Below are 14,475 nucleotides of genomic sequence, written 5' to 3'. Positions count from 1 at the left end.
ATAAGGAGGGGTGGGGAGGGGGGTTGGGGGACTGTTGGGAGGTGTGTGAGGGGGACGGCATGTCTGAGTCTGGGATGAATGTGCGGGGGGGATGCATGGGGGATGGGTGTGCTGGGGTAGGGGGCACCTGGTTATCGAGGGCGGCGAGGCTCTGCTGGGAGGCTTCGTCGGTACCTATTTATTCATTCTGCGCAGGCTCACCTTGCGTTTGGCTGGGGGAGAATGGCTGACCTCTCCTGTTATTGGGGGGCTGGTGCTCCCTGGGTTTTCACGCAGCATCCCGCTACGCTCTAGTCGATATGGCTGATCTAAGGGTTGTTACTTTTAATGTTGATGGCATCGGGTCCCCAGTAAAGCGCTCTCGTATCCTGGCCAGCTTACGAACTCTGAAAGCGGATGTGGCATTCCTGCAGGAAACCCATCTAACACAGATTAAACACTCTAAATTGCGGAAAAATTGGGTTGGGGATGTTTACTCCTCTACTTCAGGAGGCCGCCGGCGGGGGGTGGCTATCTTGATCCACAAGCGGTTGCCGTTTGTCCTGCATAAACATCTAGCTGACCGAGAGGGGAGATATGTCATTGCACTGGGGGATCTATGGGGACAAAAACTGTTGCTCTGTAACGTATATGCCCCAAACACTTACTGTCATAAATTTTTTTCCACACTTTTATCTCAGGTATCAGCCTACCCGGACTACCAGGTGATCCTGGGGGGGGATATGAATATCACTGCAGACCCAGGGGTGGATTGTAAACCTCCTAGGGGTAGTCTGAGAGACCATGACAACAAGGGGGTGGGCTTTTTGACACAGCACTTAGGCCTGGTGGACGCCTGGCGGGCACTACACCCGTTCGAATCGGATTTTACTTTTTACTCACATGTCCATAAAGCGTATGCCCGACTGGACTACATTCTGCTTGACCAAAGACTGTTCTCACGGGCTGCTAAGTCGGAAATAGTGGAGTCCACGATCTCGGATCACGCCACCGTGGACCTCACCTTGACTCTCGCAGCAGGCGGCAAAGCTTCCTCTTGGAAAATGGCGTTGCACCTGTATCATGATCAGGAATTTCGGACATTTTTACGAGCTCGCTGGGCAGACTATCAGGCCACTAACGACACTCCTGACATTGGACCGGTAACTTACTGGTATGCCTCTAAGGCAGTTCTGAGGGGACATGTGATAGCATATACGGCTGCTAAACGTAAGGCCCGGGGAGCGGAGCTCTTGTCGCTCACGCGACGTTTGCATCAATTCCGCAGGGCTCATATCGCCTCTTTGTCGGACTCTGACCGGCAGGAATACAAGACGACACGAGAACGTATCGAGACCTTACTCCACCAGCGTGCGGAGCAGACCTTGGCGTTCCAACGGTATAAAATGTATAGGTGGGGGGGTAAGACGGGGAAACTCCTGGCGAACTTAGTGAGACCGTATAAGAAACGCCAAATCATTACTTCCATCCGCGACGCTAGGGGAACACGACACGAGGGGGAAAGCCAAATAGCAGAACAGTTTGTTAAGTATTATGAGACCCTATATGGTAGGCGCCCATTGGACGAGTGTGCCCTCGGGGATTTTTTCAGGGGCTTATCATTACCGCGCCTAGAGGAGGACCAGGCTGCTTTTTTGAGCCAACCCATCTCCGGGGCTGAACTCCGAACCACCATTCGTTCCCTCAAACTGGCGAAGGCACCCGGGCCGGATGGGTTTGGCCCTGAATACTATCGCATTCTTGAGGATCTTGTAGCGCAGCCCCTGAGCGCAATGTATAACGAGGTGGCGCGGACGGGTGGTTCCTTTCAGGATAACATGGCCCACATAGTCCTGCTCCCAAAGCCGGGTAAAGACCCGGATCTGGTGGGTTCGTTCCGTCCAATTTCGCTCCTGGATCAGGATATTAAACTCTTGGCCGCAACTATGGCGCGGCGCCTGAATAGCTTTCTCCCCGATCTCATTCATCCCGACCAGGTCGGATTCGTACCGGGCCGTTACGCCTCCATGAACCTGATGAAGGTCTTGGGGGCAATTCATGATAGGGTAGGCCGGGGTGGCCAGGAGGCGGTTGCGGGATTGGACATGGAGAAAGCTTTTGATAGCATCTCTTGGGACTATCTCTTCTGGGTCTTGCGTAGGGGTGGTTTCCAGGGAGAGTTTCTGGCTTGGGTGACGGCTCTGTACCACAATCCCAGGGCGCGCTTACTTATCAATGGGGGTCTTACTGCGGATTTTGGCTTACAGAGAGGTACGAGACAGGGCTGCCCTCTTTCCCCACTCCTTTTTCTTTTGGCCATTGAGCCGCTCGCGGCTAAGATCCGACAGGATGAGACTCTTACGGGCATTGTAGTACGGGGACGGGAATGTAAAATCAGCTTGTTTGCGGACGATATGTTACTCTATATGGATCAGGTCCCCATCCATCTGCCCAGAGCTTTGACGGTGATTCGAGCTTTTGGGGCATTGTCGGGCTTACAGGTCAATTGTAGCAAGTCGGAACTCCTGATGCTAACAGGGCGCCGGGCGGAGCCGTGGCACGCGGTGCTGCCTATAGCACCCACGAGCAAACCAATGCGCTATCTTGGTATATATCTTAGCACCGATCTGCCTACACTTTATAATGCAAATATTCGCCGCCCGCTTGAGGCGATTGGACAGCTGTGTCAGTCCTGGCAGGAACTGCCGTTGGGAATCCTGGGACGGGTGGCTCTAGTGAAAATGGTTCTGGTACCGAAACTCCTGTATCCCCTACAGACAATGCCGCTGTGGCTTACCAGGCGGGACGAACTTGCTTTTAAAACTACAATCTCCCGATTCATTTGGAGATCCCGAATGCCTAGGATCGCGATGTCCAAACTTATCTTGGATAAATCACTGGGGGGGCTAAATGTCCCAGATATTCGGCTTTATAATGTAGCGTCCCTTTTTCGATGGATTCATGAGAGCTACACCGGGTGCTTTCGCTATTCCCCTCGGGGATGGCTAGAGGGCTGGAGCTCCCCTTTTCACTTCATGAATATATTACACAGACAGGACGATCCTGGGAGACGATATTTAGTTTGTTTCCGTTTTCTGCGCCCGTTTAGGCTGGCGTGGCGTTGGTGGCGGCGCAGACAGCAACTATCACCTGACACATCTCCCTTTCTCCACCTGGGGGGCAATTCCAGGTTTCAGCCGGGCTGGGGTAGATCAGTCTTTCAGCAGTGGGCGGCTCGGGGCTGTAGGATGATGGAGGATATACTGGAGCTGCCCTCTGCCGGGTTCCCCTCCTTTCAGCAAATAAGGGACGCGTGGGGTCTTCCCCTACATTACTTGTTTTCTTACTTTCAAGTACGTCACTACTGGGATGCTGAACGCAGAGGAGACAATGGGGTCTGGGACAAAGGCCCCTTGGACATCCTTTTTTCAGCCACACCGCCCGTAACCAACTCCCTCGCGCACTGGTATCGAATACTCAAATCATCTCTCCCTCTGTCGGTACTTTCTCCAGTACGCGCTTCCTGGGCTCGGGACCTGGGACAGGATATTTCTGAACCACAATTCGGGGCCTGCTTTGCTACTCTATACTCATACACTAAATCTGCAGATTTTCAAGAACTACAGTTTAAGATCCTTCACCGTGCCTATTTCACGGCTCAGCGGGGGGCGCGCATGGGGTTATGGGATAGTGATTTATGTGTAAAGTGCAAGAATCGAGCAGGCACATATCTCCATTCTTTCCTGGAGTGCCCCCGACTGAATGTCTGGAGGGAGGCTCTCTCCCTAATGGAGAGAGCTGTACAGCGCGAGGTTGAATGGGACTATGGGTTTCTTCTCCTGGGTCTGCAGACCTCTCTCCAGGATCAAGGTTTCACCACAACCCAATGTAGATTTTTTTATAATGTTGTTCTCGTAGTTAAGAAGCTGATCTTAACTTATTGGATGGCCGAGGAACCCCCCCCGATACCTCAATGGAGGAGTAGGCTTCGGGAGACGGCTAGGTTTGAAATTCAATCCTATGCTAGATCGCTGAGTGTGCTTAAGCAACACTACGTTGGCTTGTGGGAGAGGCTGCGGGACCTGTTGCCATCACAAGAACAGGAGGGGGACCTGGAGCCCGCCTAACTTAGCCTGGCTGTCTTATGCGCTACCTTGGCTGGGCCCTTGCTACACCCCTACCATTCATTCATTTCCTTTCATTTTCTTTTTATGATACTCCTGGGTGCCCTGGGGGGGAGGGGGGGTAGGTGGGGGGAGGGAAGGGAGATGTTTGGGGATGTGAGTGGTCGATTAGTGTGGAGTGGATGTTGTTGGATGCGAATGGTATCCTGAGCTATGTGTGGTTTTGTGGCATATTGATAGGGTATATACAAAAACACGGTGGGAGATCGCTGTCCATGATGGGCGGTCTATTTATCATTATTGTTCTTCTCTGCCTTTGCCCCCCCCCTACTACCAACGTTTCTTACGCTTGTATGACTATTGTACCTGTGAGGGGGGATCCGTGGGGGAGGCTTTGTTTCTGTTTTGACATTTAACCTGTAATGGACTGTTTGTGACTTACAGAAGTTTGTTAATCTGCCCTATTGGGCGGTGTGTTTCCACTGTTAATAAAAATACGTTTAAAAAAAAAAAAAAAAAAGAATTTAGGAAGTTGGTTGGGCCGAGAACTTTCAGCACCTCCTTGTGTTTTGTGTTAATGAGCAGAAATTGGCACCAATGAGCTAACTGCCCATAGTCAGTATTTTATAAGTTGCGCACGTCCGTTCTAGAATGTGCATGCAACGTCAATGGAGCGTGACCTGGAGCAGAATGGGTGGGTTAGGTGCGTGTCAGGCGGTAGCGTGCATGGGTCACAGACTGCCAAGAGTTAGATGTGAGCATTTACATCAGCCATAAGTGGGAGTGTATGGCGTAGGGGTTAGAGCTACAGCCTCGGCACCCTGAGACTGTGGGTTCACATCCCTCGCTGCTCCTTGTGACCCTGGGCAAGTCACTTAATCCCCTCATTGCCCCAGGTACACTAGATAGAGTTTGTGTCCACAGGGACAGATAGGGAAATAGGATAAAGCACCTGAATGTAAACCACTTAGGCTATAAGTGCTATATAAATAATAAAATAAAATAAGTGCTCGTACCTAAATTTACATGCGTTAACTTCAAACTTACACTAGTATTCTATAACAGCAGCTGCGTGCACAAGTGCCATTACAGAATTCACACTTGGCACACATCATCCCACTGCCTAATTTTAGGCAATCTGTACAGAATTACCCCCCCCACCCCCTCCGTGTTCCCATCTAGGACTTACCTCCAGAGCTCGAAGCCTGTCCAGTAGTTCATTGCTCATTCCTGGCTTAGAGGAATCTTCTCCCGGCGCCAAGCCCGCGCTCGTATCTTCTGTGGCCTCCGACATATCCTACAAAACAGTTTTCCTAAGAAACTACTCATTGAACTGTTTGGGGGACTCTTCAGGTAAAAGCTGGTAGTGGCTGGAGGAAATAGCGCAACCACTGACTGGAGGGTAGTTGGTAGGAGACAGACTGGAGTTTTTCCAGCATAGGTTGCTCCCTTGTTAAAGGGGTCCCTCTCCAGATTTCTTTGTACTTCTGTTTCACTGTTCCAGATACTCTTCTGGATTTTAGCAAATTTGGGTTGGGTTTTTTTTTTTTTTTTTTTACAGCTGTCAGTGGTACATTGGCAACGCTCAACTCTTCGATCTATGTAAGAGTGTCTGCAGGCTGAGTTTCTCCAACTTGAATCCCAAAACAGCTGTATCTACATTCAGGAAGTAGTAAAATCTCATTTCTCCTCACCTTACTCCTGTTCCCCAAGCTCTGGCCACAATCAATCTTAACTCAGCTCATCCACCTGCAAAAAAAAAAAAAAAAGAAGCATAAAACCTCTAAACTTAAGAACTTTATGCATTTCTAGCAACTAACTACAAGAGACTGGGCAAGGCAGCAGAAACAGGAGCATTTGTGCAGTCCTCAGAAGGAACCTGAACAGGGGTTCTCAACTCAATCCTCAGGACACACCTCGTCTGGTTTTCAGGCTATACACAGTGAACATGCATGAGATAAATATGCCTACCCTATTTCACTAGACTCAGGAATGGGTTCAAAGGAGGACAACAAAGATAGAGCCCGAATAGGGACATAGGAAATTGAAGATGGAGGGGCCCATAAAGTTTCAAGTTTATTAAAAGTTTGTTGTACACGCAATGTCAAGTACTTCAAAGCGTATGATAATTTAAAATTGGGAGACAAAAATAAAACAATTTTATACAAATAAACGTGTGGAGGGGCATAATAAAAAAAAACGTCTAAGTCCCTTTTTGGCCTAAGGCCTTAAACGTTGAAAGCAGAAGCAGGGAAAGTGTCCATAACCAAAACAAACGTCCTTGTTTTGATAATGGCCTGCCTCTACATTCAGCTGTTTAAACGCCCAGACCACACTAAGTCTATACTTGTACCCAAACGACATCTACACTTATACCCCATAATGAGCCAAAAAAACACCTAAGCCCCAAACGTCCAACACAAAGGCTTTTAGGCGAAGGAAGAAGGAAGAGCCAGTCCTTCGCCTAAAAGCTGGAGTCTGTAACCAGTGTCTGTCAAAAATAACACCAGTTACAGAATCCACCCCAACCCCCCACCCCCACGACATCAGGGCAGGAGGGAACCAAGCCCTCCTGCCCCCCGATCCCTACCCCCCCACCCCGATTAAGGTCGGGCAGGAGGGAACCCAAGCCGTCCTGCCCCGGGCACCTGCGGCACCCCACTACAACATCAGGGCAGGAGAGAGCCCAAGCCCTCCTGGCCCCAGCGAACCGCGACCCCCCCTCCCCCCGCCGATTACATTCGGGGCAGGAGGGAGCCCAAGCCCTCCTGCCCCGCGGGGGCCCCCCCTGATTACAATCAGGCCAGGAGGGAGCCCAAGCCCTCCTGGCCTCTCGCCCCCCACCCCCCTACACGATCAGGCAGGAGGGAGTCCAACCCCTCCTACCCAGGCAGAACCCCCCTATCCCCCACTACAATACGGGCAGGAGAGATCCCAGGCCCTCCTACCCTTGACATAACCCCCCTCCCCCCAACGTTCGCCCCCCCAACCCCCGATCGCCCCCACTCCCGCCGACCCACGACCCCCCCGGCCGACACCACCCCTCTTCCCCATACCTCAAATCATTGGCCGGACAGATGGGTGCCAAGCCCGCCTGTCCGGCAGGCCAGCCAGCTCTGGAATGGGGCCGGATTGGCCCAGGCGGCTGAAACCCCGCCCACAGGTAGGGCCTGAGGTGCCTGGGCCAATCAGAATAGGCCCGGGAGCCTTAGGCTCCTTCTGTGGGCGGGGCCTTAAGCATATGGCTCGCATTTTTCGAAGTAGTTGTTCATGCAGGACCTTGTTGGACGCCCTCTGAAAATCCAGATATACAATGTCGATCGGGTCTCCCTTGTCTATCTGTCTGTTTACTCCCTCAAAGAAGTGCAGCAAGTTCGTCAAGCAAGATCTTCACTTGCTGAAGCCGTGCTGGCTGGCCCTCATCAGATTGTGTCCATCAAGGTGATCAATGATGCGGTCCTTTATCAGCGCCTCTACCATCTTTCCCGGTACCTAGGTCAGATTCACCGGTCTGTAGTTTCCCAGATCTCCCCTCAAACCTTTCTTGAAGATGGGCGGAACATTTGCCACTTTACAGTCTTCCGGAATCCTTCCCGATTTGATCGACAGATTGGCTATTAGTTGAAGAAGTTCAGCTCTTACACCTTTCAGTTCTTTGATTACCCTCAGATGGATGCCATCCGATCCCAGGGATTTATCATTTTTAAGCCTATCAATCTGCCTGTATACCTCTTCTAGACTGATCGTCAACCCTGTCAGTTTCCCGTCTTCGTTTCCTGCATATAGCCTGTTGGCTTCCGGTATGTTGTATATATCCTTTTTGGTAAATACAGACACAAAAAATGTGTTCAGTTTGTTGGCAATGGCTTTGTCTTCCTTTAGCACTCCCTTTATTCCATGGTCATCCAACGGCCCCACCGCTTCCTTCATGGGTCGTTTCCCCTTAATATATCAAAAGAACTGCTTGAAGTTTTTTGCCTCCTTGGCTATTTTTTCCTCATAGTCTCTTTTGGCCCCTCTTATCGCCTTATGGCACCTACTTTGATGTTGTATGTGCTTTTTCCAGTTTTCGTCCATTTATGACCTTTTCCATTCCTTAAACGAAGTCTTCTTGTCTCTGATCACTTCCTTCACCGCTACAGTGAGCCACTCCAGTTCCTTGTTCTTTTTCTTCTTGTATTCCTTGTTGATACGCGATTTATATAGATTTTGTGCCTTGGTGACTGTGTCCTTAAAAAGGGACCATGCTTGCTTTAGCGTTTTTACAGTGCTTATCCTCTTTTTCTTAATCTTTTTCCCCACCATGAGTCTCATCCTTTCGTAATTCCCTTTTCGGAAGTTCAGTGCCGTGGCCATCATTCTACATATCCTAAATTAACATTCAAAGATAATCTAGAATGATCAAACCATGTTAACATTACAGTTACATAATAATTAGTTGACAGGTGCAGGGGTTTACTTGGCAGCAGGAGAGAGTGTTCATCTCTCCCACTTCGGGGGGGTTGGGGGGGTTGGTTGGCAGTAGGAGAGATTGTCATCTCTCCCGCTGTTGTGTTTTTATTTCCTTTTTGCGTTTATTCAGCAGTATCGCTATCACCAACGATGGGCACATGCAAATTTAGCGAGTCTCCACTACTCTCCGCCAACCTCATTTGCATGAGTGTTTTTTGAAGAATGACTCGCTTTTTTTATCACTACCATAACGGCTGCAATAGTTGCCCATCGTGTTTTAACGTTGTTTTTTGAGAATCTAGGCCACAGTTTGTTCATCCTATAATAACATTCACAGATAATATTGTTTGTTCATTCCAATTTACATTTATAGGGGTCTCACCCTCTCCACCAGAACTACGAGTTCTCTAACTCTTGCTCCTGCCCCTCCCCTCTCATGGTCTTATCTCTCCTCCCCTTCTCCTTGGTCTACCTTTTCTGGGTTGCTAAGTCCTGCTCTCTGTAATATAATTTCCTGTTTCCTCAGGGGCAAGATGCTGAAGAGGCCTGACCCCAGAACTGAAAGCCTATGGGAATCTGCCACTGGCGGCCTCTAGAGGACAACTATAGAGGGATGGAGACGTAAGGAGAGTTTCTAGACCGGAAGGGGGGTAAATAGGAGGACTATCATGTGGGGTGGGGAGAGGGATAATGATATGACAGGCTGAACACTTGGCCAGACCGGGCAGCTGCAGAAAATGGTGGGGTTGGCTGTTTGAAGCAGGCAGTGGCTGTACAAGGTAGTAAAGCCAGGGCCCAGAGCAGGTGACAGCTACAGGAGGTAATCAGGCTGTTTAGGGTAGGAGCAGTATGTATATGCAGCCAGCGGTAGGCAAGATAGAGCTATGGAGCAGCATGTGTTGTGCCTGGCGCCTGCTCTTTATTTGCTGCTTATTTATAGGACTCTGCTGTTGCATGGGAAGGAAGGGAGGGATTAGGGTTTCCAAGTGATATCAGAACTTGACTTGCATTTAATAGGGCCTGAACTTCTGGTCCCAGCTCAGCTGCTTTGGGGACTGGAAGTTTGGGTCCAAATCAGCTGCTAGTCAGGTCTGACATGGCCTGTATAGGAGGAGAAAGAGGAAAGGTCATGGAAAATACTTTTTAAAATTCTACTTGGTTACTAAGTACAAACATACAGCTTTTTTTTTTTTTTTTGGGAACGAGTTACAATCAAAAAGTATGGCCAAAAAAAAAAAATGTAACTGCAAATTTTACTCTTCACTGAATACACTTCTTACACCCTGGCATCATTCAGCTTTTCTGCACAGGCAGAGCAATCTAGTTTTTCATAAACTGTTCTTTTCTAAAGCTTTTACATTCTTGCTGGGGCACCTGGGTCTTGGGTGTAAGAGGAGCTTACAGAAAGTGGACCAGTTCTGAACTGACACCCTCATACAACATTCAGGATATCACAGTGCTGAGCTGCCTGGACTCCCTTCTCCAGAAAGCAGAAGGAATTTACACCTAGACAGCTGTGCTGGTCTGGGGGAGCCCAACGAGAGGCCTCAGATGGTAAATCTGCAGTCCTTTCTTTTGGAAGTCAGAGAAGGAGTTCCTTAGCTGGGAGGTCCATAGGGATGTTTGTGCTCTTCAGTCGGGGTTATTCAGTCAAGGCATTCAGTGTGGGGGTCAGAGATCAAGCAGTTCCAATATAAGCTCAGTGTTCATCCCTCCAGCTGGCACAAGACACACACATACACACAGTAGATGACGGCAGATAAAGACCCAAATGGTCCATCCAATCTGCCCAGAAAAAGCTAAGAAGACATCAGGATGCAAGAAGGTAATAATGGGGCCTATATCTAAATCTGTACCTATATCATCTTTCATGCTTTGAGAAAGACTAGCGGGGGTTTCCAGCACCAAGTAATATCAGAGGGTTCAAAAGACACAAAGAAAGAAATCCAGCTGAACTGCAGTAGACATCAAGCAACAGAAAGCCAAAGAAAAATACTGCAGAGACGATGTACTTGATGCCAAGTCTTAATTTCTATTAATGAACGTTTTGAACATTGTTTTTTCCACGTGGTCCACCTTGGTGATATGGGAACAAGGACCTCACAAGGTCCATGTTTCGATTAACACATCTTCCTCAGGGGTCCAAGATAATTCCTTAGTGGGCCACAAAAATATGCGAAAGATCCTGGATACGAGTTGCCTGAGCTACGAGGAACTATCTTGGACCCCTGAGGAAGATGTGTTAATCGAAACATGGACCATGTCAGGTCCTTGTTCCCTTATTACCAAGGTGGACCACACTGAAACAACAACATTCATTAATAGAAGACTTGGCATCAAGTACATCATCTCTGCAGTATATTTCTTTGGTTTTCTATATCCGAGGGTTCAAACATCAGGCTGGTATTAGATTTGTGGTAACCATGTCCCATGTTTGTATCCTTCAACTGGCCAGTTCCAAAGGGAGTTTGAAGCCCCATTTAATGTCATGCTCATGCCCCACAGATCCTAGGGTTTCCATTTTCAGGAGTGTGTTGTGCCTATGTGTTCTAGCCTCCCCCAAATCAGTTTCCTACCTAAACGAAAAGTAGTTTCCCATCATACCACCAACCACCTCCTACTTTTCAAGGCTATTACGGTACTTCTCTTTCAAATTCTCCAGAATAGTGGTTAAAACACAGAAATAGTACTTCTATCGAGCTCCATCTTCATATCTTAGAAATGATATAGTGGAATTAGACAAGAGGAGAGAGTGGCGCAGTGGTTAAAGCTACAGCCTCAGCACTCTGAGGTTGTGGGTTCAAACCCATGCTGCTCTCCTTGTGACCCTGGGAAAGTCACTTAATCCCCCCCAATGCTCCAGGTACATTAGATAGATTGTGAGCCTGCTGGGAAGGCAAGGGAAAAATGCTTGTGTACCTGAATAAATTCATGTAAACCATTCTGCGCTCCCCTGGGAGAACAGTATAGAAAATTGAATAAATAAATAAAACATAGAGAAAGGTGATCAAAATGATAAACTACATGGAATGACTCTCCTGTGAGGGAAGGACAAAGAGGTTAGACCTCTTCAGCCTCGAGAAGAGACAGCTGAGGGGAGATATGATAAACTACTGAGTGGAGTGGAACATGTTAAATGTGAATCATTTGTTTAATTTTTTCAAAAAGTACAACAATTTTTTCACTTAAGCTTTGGAATTGTAGTTACTAGAGGATGTGGTAAAAACAGTTAACATGGTGGATTAAAAAAAAGATTTGGACAAGTTCCTGAAGAAGAAGTCAGTAACCATTAAGGTAGACTTAGAGAAAGACACCACTTATCTCTGTATAATCTTGATACTTTTAGGCACACATTTGAAGAGGAAAAGTGGTAGAACTAGAAGAGGACCCAGAAAGTAATATTAATATATAGATATATATATAGAGAGAGAGCGATAGAGAAAGAGAGAGAGTTAGAGCGATAGAGAGAGATAGAGCGATAGAGAGAGAGAGAGATAGAGAGATAGAGAGATAGAGCGATAGAGAGAGAGAGAGAGCGATAGAGAGAGATAGAGCGATAGAGCGATAAAGAGAGAGAGAGATAGAGCGATAGAGAGAGAGAGAGAGCGATAGAGAGAGAGAGAGAGAGATAGAGCGTTAGAGAGAGAGAGAGAGCGATAGAGAAAGAGAGAGAGATAGAGCGATAGAGAGAGAGAGAGAGAGAGCGATAGAGAGAGAGCGATAGAGAGAGAGAGAGATAGAGAGATAGAGCGATAGAGAGAGAGAGAGAGCGATAGAGAGAGATAGAGCGATAGAGCGATAAAGAGAGAGAGATAGAGCGATAGAGTGATAAAGAGAGAGAGATAGATAGAGCGATAGAGCGATAAAGAGAGAGAGATAGATAGAGCGAGAGAGAGATAGAGCGATAGAGAGAGAGAGATAGAGCGATAGAGAGAGAGAGAAAGAGAGAGAGAGAGCGATAGAGCGATAAAGAGAGAGAGAGATAGAGCGATAGAGCGATAAAGAGAGAGAGAGATAGAGCGATAGAGCGATAAAGAGAGAGAGATAGATAGAGAGAGATAGAGCGATAGAGAGAGAGAGAGATAGAGCGATAGAGAGAGAGAGAAAGAGAGAGAGAGAGCGATAGAGAGAGAGAGAGCGATAGAGAGAGAGAGATAGAGCGATAGAGAGAGAGATAGAGCGATAGAGAGAGAGAGAAAGAGAGAGAGAGAGCGATAGAGAGAGAGAGAGCGATAGAGAGAGAGAGATAGAGCGATAGAGAGAGAGATAGAGCGATAGAGCGAGAGAGAAAGAGAGAGAGAGAGAGCGATAGAGAGAGAGCGAGCGATAGAGAGAGAGATAGAGCGATAGAGAGAGAGATAGAGCGATAGAGCGAGAGAGAAAGAGAGAGAGAGAGAGCGATAGAGAGAGAGCGATAGAGAGAGAGATAGAGCGATAGAGCGAGAGAGAGATAGAGCGATAGAGCGATAGAGAGAGAGAGAGCGATAGAGAGAGAGATAGAGCGATAGAGAGAGAGAGAGAGATAGAGCGATAGAGAGAGAGAGAGCGATAGAGAGAGAGATAGAGCGATAGAGAGAGAGAGAGAGAGAGAGCGATAGAGAGAGAGAGAGAGATAGAGAGATAGAGCGATAGAGAGAGAGAGAGCGATAGAGAGAGAGAGCGATAGAGAGAGAGAGAGAGAGAGAGAGAGAGAGCGATAGAGAGAGAGAGCGATAGAGCGATAGAGAGAGAGAGAGAGATAGAGCGATAGAGAGAGAGAGAGAGATAGAGCGATAGAGAGAGAGAGCGATAGAGCGATAGAGAGAGAGAGAGAGAGATAGAGCGATAGAGAGAGAGAGAGAGATAGAGCGATAGAGAGAGAGAGAGCGATAGAGAGAGAGAGAGAGATAGAGCGATAGAGAGAGATAGAGCGATAGAGAGAGATAGAGAGAGAGCGATAGAGAGAGAGAGAGATAGAGCGATAGAGAGAGAGAGAGAGATAGAGCGATAGAGAGAGAGAGAGCGATAGAGAGAGAGAGAGAGATAGAGCGATAGAGAGAGATAGAGCGATAGAGAGAGATAGAGAGAGAGCGATAGAGAGAGAGCGATAGAGCAATAGAGAGAGAGCGATAGAGAGAGAGAGAGAGAGAGCGATAGAGAGAGAGAGCGATAGAGAGAGAGAGAGAGAGCGATAGAGAGAGAGAGAGCGATAGAGAGAGAGAGAGCGAAAGAGAGAGAGAGAGAGAGCGATAGAGAGAGAGCGATAGAGAGAGAGAGAGCGATAGAGAGAGAGAGAGCGATAGAGAGAGAGAGAGAGAGCGATAGAGAGAGAGAGAGCGATGGAGAGAGAGAGAGCGATAGAGAGAGAGAGAGAGAGAGAGCGATAGAGAGAGAGAGAGCGATAGAGAGAGAGAGAGAGATAGAGCGATAGAGAGAGAGAGAGAGAGAGAGAGAGAGAGCGATAGAGAGAGAGAGAAATAGAGAGAGATAGTTGCTTGGAATGGCCTCCAGTGGGAGGTGGTGGAGATGAAAACGATAACGGAAATTAAAAATGCATGACTTCAGTCATTAAGACTATGGGCTCCTTTTTACAAAGGTGCGTTAGGGCCTTAACGCGCGGAATAGCGCACGCTAAAATTCCCCGCATGCTAGTCGCTACCACCTCCTCTTGAGCAGGTGGTGGTTTTTCGGCTAGCACGTGCTACAGCGCACGCTAATCCGGTGCGTGCACTAAAAACGCTAGCGCACCTTTGTAAAAGGAGCCCTATGTGCAGATTTTAAATCCTTAAAAAAATTGTTAAAGACAAGCCTATTTAGAAACATAGAAAGATGACGGCAGAAAAGGGCCAAGGCCCATCAAGTCTGCCCACTATAGACCCTCCCCTTAAGATTAGCTAGTGTTTTGCCCTGACCCTCTTAGGGATCCCACATGGGCGTCCCA

At 48.1% G+C, this 14,475-nt stretch overlaps 1 protein-coding gene across 6 annotated transcripts in view; it reads right to left on the bottom strand.

The window, feature by feature from the left end:
* The window catches only part of NCKAP5L (NCK associated protein 5 like), a 134,986-nt gene that overhangs the window by 85,063 nt on the left and 35,448 nt on the right, over nucleotides 1-14,475 (bottom strand). For all 6 annotated transcript variants that reach the window (XM_033937515.1, XM_033937516.1, XM_033937514.1 and 3 more), the window contains exons 2-3: nucleotides 5,798-5,852; nucleotides 5,293-5,400 (exon numbers count right to left, since the gene is read on the bottom strand). In XM_033937515.1, the coding sequence (XP_033793406.1) occupies nucleotides 5,293-5,397 (105 nt within the window). In that variant the 5' untranslated portion in view covers nucleotides 5,398-5,400; nucleotides 5,798-5,852. The remainder of the gene's footprint in view (nucleotides 1-5,292; nucleotides 5,401-5,797; nucleotides 5,853-14,475) is intronic.

The sequence above is a fragment of the Geotrypetes seraphini genome, chromosome 3 (assembly GCF_902459505.1).
Source record: "Geotrypetes seraphini chromosome 3, aGeoSer1.1, whole genome shotgun sequence".
Lineage (NCBI taxonomy): Eukaryota > Metazoa > Chordata > Amphibia > Gymnophiona > Dermophiidae > Geotrypetes > Geotrypetes seraphini.
This window is presented reverse-complemented; position numbering and strand designations above follow the sequence as displayed.